We start from the raw sequence: 16,711 nt of genomic DNA, 5'->3' as shown, positions 1-16,711 counted from the left end.
CTTTCCCAATCGTAGTTGGTTTTTCCTATAATTTCCTGTTAACTATTCTATGGGCTGCCATCTTGAAAGAACTCTCTTACCAGCATTTAGTGATACACTTACTTACTGCAGATTTATGACCGCAGACAGCAATGGTCTGAACACCGCTAACTGAGGTCTATGGGGAAGTGATGTGGACCTGCTCTGTTTAAAAAGGGGAGGGGATAATCTGTGACATCATCTATTGTCAGTAGTGATGTAATGATGGGTCAGTGTTATCTATATAGAGGTCATTGTACAGGGAGGGGGGAGGAGATAAGATGTGACACCATCTATTGTCAGTAGTGATGTAATGATGGGTCAGTGTTATCTATATAGAGGTCATTGTACAGGGAGGGGGAGGAGATAAGCTGTGACATCATCTATTGTCAGTAGTGATGTAATGATGGGTCAGTGTTATCTATATAGAGGTCATTGTACAGGGAGGGGGAGGAGATAAGCTGTGACATCATCTATTGTCAGTAGTGATGTAATGATGGGTCAGTGTTATCTATATAGAGGTCATTGTACAGGGAGGGGGAGGAGATAAGCTGTGACATCATCTATTGTCAGTAGTGATGTAATGATGGGTCAGTGTTATCTATATAGAGGTCATTGTACAGGGAGGGGGAGGAGATAAGCTGTGACATCATCTATTGTCAGTAGTCATTTAATGATGGGTCAGTGTTATCTATATAGAGGTCATTGTACAGGGAGGGGGAGGAGATAAGCTGTGACATCATCTATTGTCAGTAGTGATGTAATGATGGGTCAGTGTTATCTATATATATATAGAGGTCATTGTACAGGGAGGGGGAGGAGATAAGCTGTGACATCATCTATTGTCAGTAGTGATGTAATGATGGGTCAGTGTTATCTATATAGAGGTCATTGTACAGGGAGGGGGAGGAGATAAGCTGTGACATCATCTATTGTCAGTAGTGATGTAATGATGGGTCAGTGTTATCTATATAGAGGTCATTGTACAGGGAGGGGGAGGAGATAAGCTGTGACATCATCTATTGTCAGTAGTGATGTAATGATGGGTCAGTGTTATCTATATAGAGGTCATTGTACAGGGAGGGGGAGGAGATAAGCTGTGACATCATCTATTGTCAGTAGTGATGTAATGATGGGTCAGTGTTATCTATATAGAGGTCATTGTACAGGGAGGGGAGGAGATAAGCTGTGACATCTATTGTCAATAGTGATGTAAATGATGTGACTCCACAGAAAGCCCCTGAACTTTTTTGGCCTCTGTTTAGGCAGTAAAACCCTGTGGGCATATCACTGTCCATCAGTCACTTCCTTTGCTTTTGCATACTTGTTCTTCTCCTTTGACTTCATCCAACGATGAGTATGGTAGAAGTGTACTAAACTATAAAAATATCCATAAACTATATTTATGTCCATCTATTGATAAAGTCCACATGTTTTATTTTTGTTCCTAGAACTATATCCATGTTTGGAAAAAATAAGACTTCTAGAAAAAAAAGAAAAAAGAAAAAAAAGAGGGGGGGGGGGTCATTTAGTGCAGGATGTATGCGAAACAAGAGATCTAAATAGAGAATCAGACAGTAACATACCGCAACACAATGATTTCACCAGACAGACATATAATTCACACTAATAGGTAGTCAGAGGATATTTGTAGGCTGGGAGCTGCATCAGCAGGATGCCATGTGGATTTATTCCTGGGTGATCCGGAGATCAGATGAGGCCCAGCGATGGCTTCCTGTAGACTGGCTGGAGCCCAGAGCAGGAAGGTGACAGTAATAATGCAGGATGTGTGGAAGCAACATGAGGCCTGACCTGACTCTCACTGGCCTCCTGCATACATGAGGCTGCAGCTGGTCCCAGGAGGAGGCCTCTCTGCTGCTCTCAAAAAAAAAAAAAAAAAAAAACGATACCCCTGCTGCCTCCGAGGTCACATTCCTCGCCGTAAGGCTTCTGTATTGCCGGAGAAGAGAATACAATCAGGACTCTTGTCTCTCACCATTACCTCTCAGATCCTCCATAGCCATCACCTTCTAGCAACTATCTCTTCAAATCATTCTAAAACAGTGGGGCAGATTGATTCAGAATGGACTTTTATAAACAAGTCTAAAACTTTGGTCCATTTTTTTTTTTGGGCTGTTCCAGAAAATACGGTCTAGAAGTATGCAAAAATTTGCACCATTTTCAGCATTTCGGCGAAATAAATTAAAATCACTTTGTTAGGCTGCACTTACATGAACGCAAGAGGAACGTATGCATGGCCGCATGTTTGCTTCCCACCACCCCCCCCCCATCTTTCCCCGTGGGCATAGCTGTACAGCTTGCATCTCAATGGAGAGGGGAGGGGGTCACCCCACTTCCTTTCCAGGGGGCCGGACAGAAGGGTATACGTTCTGGTGAATTTGCCCTAAGAGAGATGTTGGCTGCACTTTTGTGATCTTGTGGGGAGTACCAGATCATACCTACAGGTCCTACAGCCCCTCTCAACAAGCCTCCTGTCGTCTCTAGCTGTACTATATGGTTTCCCATGATAACAAGAAAGCAAGGCAAATAGAGAGTAGCCTGGGCGGCAGAAATTTCGGCAGATAACACCTGTTAATTAGATAGATAATTAGAGTAAATTAGAGATGATTTTTGCTTAGTGCAAAGTTAGGCAAAAGTTTTTATACTCTACAGTTGTACTTTAAGCACCACAAATCCCCTAACATACTGCCTGGATACAAGCCTTACGCCTGATCATCATCACCCCCCCTCTCTCAATTTCAGCTACACAATCGCGGCCATCACTATATACTTAAAGATTCATCTCAGAACAGGACATCCCAACCTTAACATTACTGAGCTCATTTATCAACTTCTAATCATCTGTCACATCACAATCAATAATTACTACAAGAGCATTACTTCATCTGACGGGACAGATGACAAGAAGACGGGCAAAGATTTCAGGGATATATATCCGGCTCATTTGTACTCTGAGGGGCGTCTGGGGAGTGTGGGGGGTTAGAAAGAGACTTCTGGAAGAGGCCACAGTAAGTGAAACCTGCTTCTTGGATTAACCAGTGCATTTACTGATGGGAAATCCACAGCGGGACACAGCTGGTAAAAGCCGCCTCTCCAGCCAGGCTCGTAAACTCCTGCTCTCCCGCAGACTGTGCTGATAATCAATATGTCCAGTGTAAATCTGCAGAGAGCAGAACTGTGCTCAACGTCTCCGGGTATTCCTGTAACCCAAATATGCCATAAAATGGCCCATCGCCTGCAGATCTCCATGCCTTCAGCCCAAAACCTTACACAGTAAAAGTGATGCAACTTTTTTTTTTGGAGAGAATGACTGGTAAAGTATCTTCAACTATGGAAAAAAGGCTGCAGATCCAAAAAAATAAAAATAAAAAAAATTGATGGATCTGTTGTCTCAGGGTACCACTATTAATCCTGTGAATAAAGAAGATTTTGTGGCATAGGGTCAACAAAAAAGGGAGGTTTTGGTTACAAACGTTGTCCTAGGAAAATCAACGGATAAAAAGTATTGTTTTAATATGACATCCCCTTTAAACAAAAACAAAAAAAAGGTGTTTTTCCAAACACATTCTAGTACTGTCAATTTGCTTATTTTACATTGTTATAAACAGAAGGAGGTGGTGCTGTTCTTCACATAAGGAAATATATCAATGGTTCAGGACACGAAAGTAGTAGCACTTGGGATCTAGACCCAAACCCAAAACCTAGTAGTAGCAGAAAAAGTCCCTTTTGGTGGGAATGGCAATTGAAAAAGTCATCATTCCTAAATATCTCCAAGATTTTGACTGAGAACTGGAGGGGCAAATAATGAAAAGAGGGGGTTTTTTTATGTCTCTCAGAAACCAAAAACCAACCCTAAAAAAAAAACCCGCTAAAAATAAACTCCTAATTACAAACAGATGCATATTCTGAACCGCGGCACCCAGAAACAATTCTGGTGTAATTTAAAAGCGGGGGTTTGTGCTTCCAGGTGCCACAGAACTGAAGATATGTACTGTTACAGAGGAGTTTATAAGAAGCTGATACTAAAGGCAACAGAGTGACTAAATATTCATAATGGTGGGAAGAGTTATGACAAAGATGTGATGAGATGATTTTGGATTCAAACTCCTCACGTGTTCTGGCTTCAAGATGAAATGGTGTCAGGGAATCCCTCACAAATCCAAAATCTTAGTGCAAACTTTGTAACCCTTTTGCATCTGTTAAATGTCTACATGCAAAATGCTAAATACCCTCAGCAGGGGACATGCAGCGCACGTTCAAGGGTTTTTGGTCCACCAAACCTAACCCACTATCCTAAACGTGACCACAACTTGATCAGACATGCCTGGAGTGGGCTGATGCAGGATCTCGTAGCTTTCATCTACTACCAGTCCGTCTCATTATCCTCTATCGGAGGCCGTGCACCGTCACCATGGAGACAAGCCCTCAGCAACAGGCCTGGTGACCAAGGACCAAAAAGCACATGTGCGCTCGGAGGTGAAGGGAGATACGTGACAACGGAAGCCATGTACTGAAACATTCAAGTGAACTACCTCTACATGCAAGGAAGTAACGTTACCCACAACCTCTTTCATCCATGTGAACGCGTAATTGCCCCTTTAATGTCACTGGTCATTTGGATTGGTTGGACCTTTAGCCACAGCTATTGCAATCAATCTGTAGAAGAATGTTCACCCACAAGTTGTGGACATCAAGTGAGACAATTCCATCCATAATCTGGATCTATTAGCTGCTCCGAGAGGTCACAACTAGACCACAATGCCCTAAAGGGGTTAGTAAATGTTGAAAAGCCATCACCTATCCACATGGCAGAGGCCTGGAATCTACCAAGGAAACCTCCCATTGTTAGCCCAAGGATAAGGGATAGCTATAAAATATTGGCCAACCCTTACCCATTGATGGCCAAACCCTATACAAAATATTGGCCAACCCTTACCCATTGATTGGAGAGTTTCCCTTCAAAGGTGGTCATTCTCACTCCATCTATGATATGGGGCCATTAATGAAAATGTACAAATTATTGTTCGGAAGAAACAAACACATGTCATAGTTCGTCAGAAGCTGTCAGGAAATCACAGGAAGTCCTGAGTCCTGCTGCCAGTAGGTCACACGACCCGTGGATCCAAGCAAACTTTAACGGGGTAAGTATATGTGTGGCCCTTTTAAGAGTCTTATACAGTACTTACCCTGTTATAGTTTGATATAAGTGGCCAATTCCTTTAAAGCAAAAATTTCAAACACCCCCAATTCTGAGCATCCTTCAATAGTTGGCGATCTACTGATTAAGACACAGTAAGAACTGTAAGAATCTGTAGCCTTCATCATTCTCAAGAAATCATTGACCTTATTTTAGGCAACCAATATGCTAATAAGGCTCTATACTGTCAGATAGGAGGTCCTGGGCTATAGTAGACAGCTTGCCACAACCCACCTGACGGTAGAGGCATACTTGGTGGCGAAATTAATGAATTCCCGGGAATGAATGATGCTAGAACAGTGGTTCTTAACCAGGGTTCTACCGAAACTTAGGGATTCGGTGAAGCCTCCGCCACAGAGGTCAAGACACACACATATTGGGTCACTTCCAGTGCAAAAACATGAGTTTCAGATAATATTATACCAGAAAATAGCAATTTATGTAATTTATATTTGTTGTATGTAATTTATAATGTTAATAAGGCTCCAAGTCAAAGCATTAGAGACAAGTTCCGTATTTTTCAGACTATAAATGCGCACAAAAAATCCTTTGATTCTCTCAGAAATCAAAAGGTGCGCCTTATATATGAACCGTACTTACAGTCGACAGCTGCCTTGAACTGTGCACAGGTCTGCCACCTGCTGGTCATTCATCCTTATAATCTGGTGCGCCTTATATATGAACCTAGACATTTTAGCAGGCATTTATTGATGGTGCGCCTTATAGTCCGAAAAATAAGGTAATAAGTATTTCATAGTAAAGGGTGAGAGTGTTAAATCCCATGGTGGCACCTGGCACTTCCTTGCTCACCGTTTTATCTCGGAGTCTCTCTCCATGGACCAGAAAGTCCACATTACCGTTCTCCTCAGGGTGAGAAGTTTTATACACGGTGACACAGCTGAGTCCTCCTCCTGCAAGCGGCAACCACCCGCCACTCGAGTCATCCCGTGTCATCACCACAGCTCGCACGCGTGCATAACTGTCACTGCAAGAGACACAAAATAGAAGATTATAGAACAGTATCAAAGATCAAATGAATATATAAAGCACCAGACCCATCACATTATAGAGGATAATACACAGCCATGGTTTATTTTGGCCATAGATCAGATGTCTGATGAGCCCTATAACTCCTGATAACCACTTAAAGGGGTTCGCCCTTGATAGAAAGTTATCAAATTTTAATTCCCTAGTGATATTTACACAATAAATATCATTATTAACCTTTTACTTTACAATTTTATCCAGTTTTATTGCTGTTTTGGTCCTATCACTGCCTAGACAGGTCACTGTAAGAATCCAGACTCTCTAAGCACTTCATAATTACGCTGTGAGATGCTGTGTGCTGACAAAGTGCTTAGATCATCATGGTACAGGTTTATCTACACTTTTATTTAGCTGCTGACCATTCTACTAGTATCTGACACATGGAAAAAGAGAGGAGACAGATCAGAAATGAGAGATGATGAGATCCATGAGATGGTTATGAAACACAATGACACTCTCAGCTCTTCTAACTCACCTATAACTAACACACACACACACACAGGCTGGCAGGAAGTGCCTGTGTCTGAGCTGGTCTTATAGTGCAGGCGGGAGGGGCAGGAGGCACAGAGCACTGCAGTGTGCAAACAAGAGAAGCTATTCATGAGAAGAATCATAGTCAGAAGATTTACAGACGTATCCAAGGACAACCAAAATTGTAAACACCAGAACTGATACAGACAGGATGGAGTTATCTGTGAAAAGCTGTAAACGGTGCATTAGAGAATATAGAGTATATTTAAGAATCTTGTCGTGGAATACCCTTTAAACACGCATGCTTGGTTGGCCGAGTAGACACATATTCTGAATTTGAAACTCCCTGAGTCTTTATTCAACCTTGATACTTCCATGTGATCCTGGTATTTTTGACTCCAACGCTGTGTTTTATCCAAATTATAGAGGTGGACAGCTTATGCTAGATGCTTTTATGCCTTCGGAGCATAATGAAAGTCATCATACTCACTATCCCAACTGTAGGTGAGCATCAGATACACATAAGATGGTCAATGGGCTCTGTCTACCCTAATATAATGTGTATGATATATAAACGTATACTTGAATTTCATGTAGGAATGACTAGGAAAAACTTCTCACTATATGGTGGGATGGTGACAAAAATTACATCACTCACTTATACAGCCATCTATACCCTATAGCAGTGATGGCGAACCTTTTAGACACAGTGCCCAAACTACAACCAAAACCCACGTATTTTTTTGCAAAGTGCCAATGCAACAATTTAAGCAGTAACTTATTAGTACTTGCTTTTTCAAAGGTTTAAATTGTATAGGCACCCAAGGACACCAATACAGTAGAAAGAAGGAGAAGAAGTTTGGATTATCATTGTAGCTTCCTTCTGGTGTCCTGGGCTGCCTGGGACTGTCTGGCAAACTCTACCCTGGGGTGATGGCAAGGGTGCCCATAAAGAGGGCTCTGAGTGCCGCCTCTGGCACCCGTGCCATAGGTTCGCCACCACTGCCCTATAGCTTTCCTAGAAGTAGCACAGTCTATAAAACCATTTAAGGTATAGTAATCATTGTTAAGAATAATGGAAAAGCTTGGTCACAATAAAACTCTGGAAAGTTGTCCCGGTCTTATGATGCAACATCAGACAAAATAGACAATATTTGATTCTTCCAAACTTCCTTCGAAACAAATCAATTCTCACTTCTAGTCACTGATAATATTTCCCGGAAATACATGAACTCATCCAAATGAAATGAGCCACCTCCAATAAAACAGATACACGGCTACCAAGAATAGCATGAATGTGAGCGAGAAAGCTCTAATATGGAGCACCCCATGACACCACTCAGGACTTGTGCAACTTTCAGACGTGATCAGTCCAAGAATCCAGAGAGGGGGCGACTACAAGTCACATTTCTAGATACATACTTAGGCATCGCTGTGGCGTCATACTTTCCAATGATGAACGATTGATGAGCTTAATGACGTGTCCACAGGATATGACCGGGTGCTGAGGCACACATCTCGAGAACAGTCTCGAGTGGGCTCTATAGCAGATGGAAGACAACCGTCTGCCTATTGTAAGTAATCATCAGGTAACTCATTGCCGACCTATAAAAAACAGAACCAGTTACTAATCTGTAGACAACATTTTTGAGTTTCTTGTCCCTCACGCATATAGAGCAGGTCCCAGTTGGCCAGATGCCTTTGACACAGCTCTGGGGACTTTATGGTTCTCACTAAGAAGGTCCAGCTGGTGTACTGAGTCATACATGCAATGATCCATGAGAAAAATAATAAGTATTTAAGTTGGTGAGAACATCGGGACCATGAATCAGTGCTTCCAGACATCAGTGGTGGTCCCAACGCCTGACCTCTGTCCAGAGAAGACATTTTCTCCATCCATTCCCAAGCTTCATTCAGGATATAAAGGGGGCATTTATTATTGGCTTTCCGCCATTTTTTTGGTGGAATTTTTTTTTCCGTTGCTGCTTTGAATCTCAGCACTTTTCCTACGCTTCTAGATTCCAGACACATTTCTTGAGACCAACCAACTACAATCATTTCAGACACCTATTGAGCCCTTGCACCACAATCTAAAATCCCGTTCTAATAAACCACACAATTCGTCCTAAAATAAACGGACCTTGTAACACAAATAATGAAAACCTAAACCCCCCCCCCCCCATGAGTTTACGAGAAAAGGCAGAAAAATACTTCAATTCCGTTTTCTGAATGGACTGGATGCACGGAATATGTATGTTAGGACGAGACCCTCCATGTTGTGTTATGAGATACTGTGGCGGCCGTCTCTTGGCATACGGCAGCAGGGATGTCTCATATCCTAGCTCTTGTTTATGCCCATACTTTACATCAATATTTTGAGAGGTGCCAGCGTTTGTCAGTCTATTTCCTTCAATTATGCTGTGTGCACTTTTCTCGCCGGATGACTGAATGGTAAGCTCTGTGCATCCTCGTCTCATTCACTTACAGCCCGGAGCTAGGAAATGGTTACATAACCGTGTCAGATACACGCTTAAAGGGCCACCCATCCCTCTACATGATGCGCTTTTAGGAGCAAAAGTGGACACTAAGACAGCTGGATATGGCCATTACTCCGGTAGACGGTGCATGTTACCACCTACAGATTGGGCACTTTTCACAAGAAAGATTTAGGAACCAAACTATTCATTTAGTTACCGCATAATAATTCTCCCTTCCATATTTCTCTTCAACAAAAACAGGAATTGATTCTAGAAGAGGAAATACAGGGAAAGAATTCTAAATGAGAAGATCCGGTCCCATTTCTGGTGACAAAACGACGAAAGAGTAAAAAATAATTTAATAAAAAGGCAATAAAGCCGATCACACATAGGACACGTCACAAACGTCGGTAGATGTCACAGAGGACAGCCAACCATCTGAAGGGGTTTCATATAGGAAGCCCTTCAGATGGATGGGGGTCCTCTGTGACATTACCGACGTTTGTAACGTGTCCTATGTGAAGCCCCTTTAGGTGGTTGGCTGCCCTCTGTGACATCTACCAACGTTTGTAACGTGTCCTATGATAGGTACCATAACAAACGTCGGTACATGTCACAGAGGACAGCAAACCCTCTAAAGGGCTTTCATATGGGCCACATACGTTGGTAAATGTCACAGAAAACAGCCAACCATCTAAGGGGGCATCCCAATTCTCCTGACTGCAGGGAGAAAGGATTGGACAGTGATGCCCTCCACCAAAAGATCATCCAGAGGTTTACTTTATTCAATTATTCAGAACACTCTGAGCGTCAGAAGACATATCCGTTTCACCAAGGATCATATGTACACCCTACATCAATAGGTCACCTATTACCCTAGTAGTGCAAGAGCCTAAAAAAGTCCTAAAGTACAGTTTTAGTCCCAAGACAACCAAATATCTTTCTTCGTTATACGGAGTAAGATACTTGTCCACATCAGATCATTAAAATAGAAGAAATGATTTCCAACCACACTATAAAATGATTTGCGGAGGTCTGTTTGTATGGCTGTGACTGCTCATGAGACGCTCACGAGGCACGCTTCATGATATGACATTTTAGAAACTGCAGAAAGCGGAACCATCCACATAATGCCTCTCCCCTATATAGATTGACCATTGCACAAAGCAGGAACCACACTAGGCTTCTACAGGAGACGTTTGGCCTCACTTATTTAAGAAGTTTGCACAAGGTGGTCCAAAATGCTCAAAGAACCAACAATCTTGTAAAATAAGAGACAAGGCAGTGTCGAAAACATGTTCTAATATTCTTATCGTGACTAGAAATTCAGTTCTGCTTCTACATTCTCTGGTGGTTGCATCTACCCAACGTTGAATATATGGTCATCAGCCTGCTTCATCTTCTTCAACTAGGCAGAGACATTTACAGATAGCCAGCCAAAAAATGCATGGACTTACGATAATGTATAAACGGTGGCCATAAACATTGCATAACCGTTGGCCAAAACCACCATTTAGAGCGAGAACTACTCATGGTTCCTTCAGCTTCCAGATGCAGAAGTGTTTGATCCTTGTGTTCTTATCTGCTGAAAGAAGTGTCTACCGCTGCCGTAATTCCTTATCCTTATTGAAAAAAAACATGCATGCTTGCCCAAGCCCAGTGTGCAAGTGTATCTGGGTCCTTGAGGAATAACAATGAGCTAAAAGTTCAACTATGTATTGTCTATGGCAAGCTGAAAAGGGTACTCCCAACTCAGATATTTATGACATATCTACAGGTCCCATGACCCCGGTTTAGTCAGCCTCATCTACTCAGGCATTCCCTTAGACTTGAATAAAGATGTGGACCACGTGCAACGAACAGTCAGGGGACCCACATTCTCCAGTAAATAGGTCAGTAACATCGGAGACCTGAGGACATCTTTAAGGCCATGTTCATACAATTTTTGGAGTCTAGGACCATGACATTTTAGTGATTAACCATATGTTGCAAAAATGACCAGTTCATCAGGAAGGTTATAAAAGACGAAAAAAACAAGTAGACAGAAAGGTTTTGGTCTCCTTGAAAGTGCTCAATATTTATTGTCAGGATATCCAGAGGCAGAGGGGTTAAACTAGTCTTTTCTCCTGGAGCAAAGTTGCATGTCTCTCCTCCATTACATAAAACAAACAACAGGAAGTTTTTTTTCTCCCATTGACTTTCTTCAGTCTGTTTTCAAACCCCTCAGGCAAATGGTTAACCTATTTCTTCATAACCAGCTCCCGCCTACCACCAGCTTTCTATCAACACCAGGGATTTCTTTCATGGCAAAGGAGCGTAAAAGCAAGGGTGGGAGGGGGGGTGCAAACCGGATGGTGGAGAAAAGCGGGCGAGAGCAGTGCAAGAAGAAAGGGGAGGGAGAACACAGAGCAACCATCAAGCAAATCCACTGGGAAGCCATAACACGTCAAAAATATGCCAACTATGAACACTAAGCAATGTGTAACATGCGGGAGACACATCCGGGAAGAACAAACACCAACTTTCTGCTTCCAAAATGTTCCTGTAATCGCTTTATATTACACACTAGTTCTGTAATTCAGCGGCAGATGTGATTCAGACGACAGTTTTTCCATTCTGTATTTTAGCATCAACCATAGCCAAAAATTTACTTAAAGGGAACCTACCATGAGGAATCTACCAATCAGAAGGAGATGTGATGGTAGATTCCTACTGCCTCTGCCCTCTGGTTCTGTAATTTAATAATCCTGGAACCTAACCTAACTAGTTAAAAACTTTATTTTAGGAATATGTAAACTAAAAGTTTAGTTTATGAATATGTAAATTAACTGCAGAGGCTACTGGGGGCGTGGACTAGCCTGGCCAGGCACTGGGAGCTAAGGCTACTCCACGCCCCAGTAGCCTCTGCAGTTAATTTACATACCGGTATTTATAAACTAAACTTTAACAAATTACGTTCCAGGATTATTAAATTACAGATTAGTGCAGAGGCTGGAGGAATCTACCATCAGATCTACTATTGATGGTAGATTCCTCACGGAAGGTTTCCTTTAAAGAGGACCTCTCGTGGTAAATAAATAATAATAAATAATTGCAAAGTTTGTGCAGTTACTCCTTTTCTCCACAAAACCCATGCGAAAAGTTGACTACCGAGTGTTAGCAGTTAGGGTCTGTCTCCGTACAAGCTCATACTGTTCAATCAGAACCGATCACACCGCGGTTACACCTAGCGGTCTACTTATTAATACATGGAATAATAATGGAACTGCACAAAACTAGGTTATAAAAAAAAGCTGATCTAAAAATGTTATTTTCTAAGAAATGGAATTATTTATTGTGAGGTGGATTACCCTTTAACTGTGATGACCCTCATAGTTGTTGGCGAAGCGATCATTTATGGGCTCTAGCTGCTACAAATCATGGCAGCTCCAAAGCCACGTCTACTGCTCCACCATAGGTGTGTGTTTTGTGCAGAAAATTGGTTTTAAATCAAGAACATCCAGGGTACCAGAGAACACAACCCAGAGACACAACCAGGGGATGAAGCCAACAATCCATCACAATAGGAAATCCAGGGCGAAGAAGGAAAATCAGTGTCAGGAACAGATATTACAATCAGGAAATCACAGTTGATCCAACAGTTACCAGAATCTAGCAACATCTACTCTACAATACTATGTCCATGTTCTAAGGAATCTTTACAATATAGACAGAAATCAGACTACAGTAAGGCGAGGTCAAAAACTACCACCTCTAACATCTTACTATCTAGGTTTCCTTCGAGTGTGCTAGATCCTCTAGGAAGTGTGCAAAGTTTTCAACCGTATAAACTATGAAGTTGTTGTTCTATGCCACCATTCATCCCTAAAATGGAACTCAACTGTGAAAATGGAAAAAACTATTGGACCTTTATAGAAGTTTTGATCAGTGGTGGTCCAAAAAACCCCACCGACCAGTAAAAATGAAGGAATTGTGTCATTAATACTATTCTCCATAGAAAGCCAAAACAAAATGGTCCACAGTTTCCTATCAAAAGAGGTATGGTGCTCTATAACCACCACTATTCTAAAAACTGGTGGCAGACTATGACCCACTCACCTATATGAAGACATCTTTACAACATGCTTTACTTTTTGCCCTTTTTGATCCCTCATAATGTGCTCCTTACAATTTATCATGCTTGATTCCTCATTGAATAAAGATGGCACACCAACATAGACTCTGGATTTCTTAACCACAGTTGTCTTACGATTGACAGCATTTCCAAAAATTGAAAACATCCTAAGTACTACCCTAAAATATTTCAACCCATGTTTCCACTCTTACTTAAATCTATGTTTTTGTACACAAAGGTTCCTCATCTGAAAGTCCTCATCATGTAGCCCGATGTTCATTCCGCTAATAGTTATCTCACCGAACCTCCTCTCTGACAATGCCTAATCTACACAAGAATGACTGTATCAGGCAGGTAAAATCCCACCTATTCTCCCAAACATTAGCTTCTACAGATAATGGTCTAGAGTCCATCAGTTTGAGATGGTTGGCCAGTCTTGCGATCTATGGAATGAGTCTAGTTGTTATAAATGTTATATGCAGATACAAGGCAAATATGGATTCAAAGGGAATCTGTCATCACATTCAGCTAGTGACAAGTTCCCATAAAGCCATATGAACTAAATGTTTTTCCTCCCATCCCTATAAAATCAACTTTATGTTATTTTACTTGGCATCAGAGAGGGCATGTCCTGATTGTCCAGCTGCTCCCATCTACTCCTCCCAATATCCTATACCTCCTCACCATTCAGCACTTCATGTCATGTGACCAAGGTTATGTCATCGATAGTCCTTTACCCACTAACGTTTTCAAACTCTACCCCATGTATGTATCGGATCACATGAAATCACAGCATGCCTCCTACTCCTTCCCATACCTCAATGGAGGCATACTGTGATTTCATGTGATCAAATACAAACATGGGTACATTTTTAAAGTTGCATGGTAAAGGACCATAGATGACATCACCCTGGTCACAAGACATGAAATGTCCAATAATGCAAGAGAAATCGTTCTCAATATGCCAACAAGGCACCGGGTAAAACATTTAACAGCATTTTCTTTCCCCAACAATAACAAAACAGAGCTGTACATGTCTAAAGTTGAATATTGACAGACGCTCCCCAAGTACTAGTTCCATACAGCAGCATATCCCAGCAGTGAGACCTGTCGTCAATCAGGAACAAGGAGACAGGGCAATACAAGTAAAATGTAATATGCAGGGCCCCATGAATATCATTGGGCTCATATCAGGTGAGTTTACTGACTTTTTTACATTGCACCCATGGAAACCATTTAGATATAGGGGCAATGCTTTTTAATCATAATTTTTCTTAGGAAGTATTTATTTTGGGTGGGTTAATTAAATGTCAGGTTCACTTTAAAACAGCCTTCATACCAAATAATAACCATAGATTTACTGAGCAACAGTGGTGAATGTGGTGGGATTCTTGATGACCTCTATCAGCCCGAGAAGCCCCTGACACACCAAACATGGTTTTGGCTGCCTTCCCTCGTCAAAGAGCTGGAGAACATCCAATTCAGACAATTATGTTTCGGGATAAACAATAGTACTGCACCATGTGCAGTCAGGGAGTGTAAACAGCAAATGTAAAAAATGGTCTACAATACAAGTGTGTTATAAAGAAGGCAACCAACCATCAATGGGGTACACGCCACGAGCGACAGTAATCACTTAATACACGTTCTAGTGGAGAATATGCCACTGTAAGAGGGGTCTAGCATTGTCTTATATGAACCAGGAGTGCATGTCTACCAGGGGGTCAGGAGGAATAGCCGTCAGTCATGTTCAAAGACTACTGAAGTTATATGTCCATCTAGATACTCAGGGAGTAAGACTTCTCCTTACATCTGGATACTCCACAGTCACCACATATTAGACCCATCATGATTCCACATTCATCAATGACCAAGGCTATTGATGAAGACAAGGCTATTGGTGGAGACATATTAATAAGAACTGCACACTTCCAAGTGAAAAAAAAAAAATTTGTAACATGTATGGACCACCTAAAGCTACCAATATAGATGTATAATGAGCTTACAGAAACCCAAAGCTGAAACTTGCAACTCCCATGTCATCTACATAGGATAAGACCGTATTCACATTTGCATCATAGGCTCTCTAAGAAGCATCAGTCTCGGATTTTGGACTATTTTCAAGAAAGACAGAACATTATTAGGTTTAAAAAAAAAAAAAAAGGAAAAAAGAGAATTGTGATCATTAGGAGGCAATCTACATCATGTGCCAGATCGAGACCTCTGTGATTTATGGTTTTCTGCAAGCATGTTATAGAGCAGGAGGAGCTGCTCTGAATAACACCTGGAGACACCTGAATAAAACCCTAACGGGTCCACGAAAGACAGAACATTATTAGGTTTAAAAAAAATAAAAAAAAAGGAAAAGAGAATTGTGATCATTAGGAGGCAATCTACATCATGTGTCAGATCTAGATCTCTGTGATTTCTACCTTTCTGCAAGCATGTTATAGAGCAGGAGGAGCTGAGCAGATTGTACATCGTGCCCTAGCTGCAGGCAGAATGGTATAGAGCAGGAGGAGGTGAGAAGATTGGACATAGTGTCCTATCTGCAGGCAGCATGTTATAGAGCAGGAGGAGCTGAGCAGATTGTACATCGTGCCCTACCTGCAGGCAGAATGGTATAGAGCAGGAGGAGGTGAGGAGATTGGACATAGTGTCCTATCTGCATGGAACATGTTATAGAGCAGGAGGAGCTGAACAGATTGTGCATAGGTTTCTGGGTTTCCATACAGATAGCTCACAATCGTGGAGTAGCACTGCCCACTTAAAGGGCATCTACCACCAGGATGAAGGACTTTATGCAGCTTCCATAGGTGTAAATGAAGCCTGAAGCACCTCCGGCTTATTTGCATACCATTTTTTCATCCTGATAGTAGGTGTCCTTTAAAGTTGATTCACTTATAAATCAATTTAGACAGCTTCAGTCTGCTCTATAACATGTCACCCAGGGACAGAACAGTATGTCTATAAACCAATATAGAGCTCAGGTATATGGACACTATATGGTATGATAATTTGTGTACGGTTTCGTGGTATTTAGGGAAAGTACCACATCCACAGACAACGTACCATACCAGCAAATTTACCAAGTCTGTTGATCAGAACGGATCACTAGGGATAGGCAGGTACTTCTCCATACCTCCTGTATTTTAGAGGGAGGCAGAGGATGTAGCTTTGCAAAAATGTATTTTTATGCATTTAAATCAAATATGTGGGTTAGGAAAAAAAAAGAAGAATGACTGTGCGGTCATTGCCGGCACTGAGAGAGTTAATGTGCAGCAGTGCTCAATGAAGCGCTTATCAGTCATTTCCTGTCCAGGCCGCTCCCTCCATCCAATGGTTAATCATTCATCCTTTCTTGCA

The 16,711-nt window shown here is 41.7% G+C and overlaps 1 protein-coding gene across 1 annotated transcript in view; it reads right to left on the bottom strand.

The window, feature by feature from the left end:
* Window positions 1-16,711, bottom strand: part of SPRED1 (sprouty related EVH1 domain containing 1) — a 43,910-nt gene that overhangs the window by 14,094 nt on the left and 13,105 nt on the right. Inside the window, exon 2 of the mRNA XM_072115446.1 lies at window positions 6,047-6,221. Coding sequence (XP_071971547.1) covers window positions 6,047-6,221 — 175 coding nt within the window. The remainder of the gene's footprint in view (window positions 1-6,046; window positions 6,222-16,711) is intronic.

The sequence above is a fragment of the Engystomops pustulosus genome, chromosome 7 (genome assembly GCF_040894005.1).
Source record: "Engystomops pustulosus chromosome 7, aEngPut4.maternal, whole genome shotgun sequence".
In the NCBI taxonomy this organism is placed as follows: domain Eukaryota; kingdom Metazoa; phylum Chordata; class Amphibia; order Anura; family Leptodactylidae; genus Engystomops; species Engystomops pustulosus.
The sequence above is the reverse complement of the archived record's forward strand: the minus strand, read 5'-3'. Positions and strand labels throughout refer to the sequence as shown.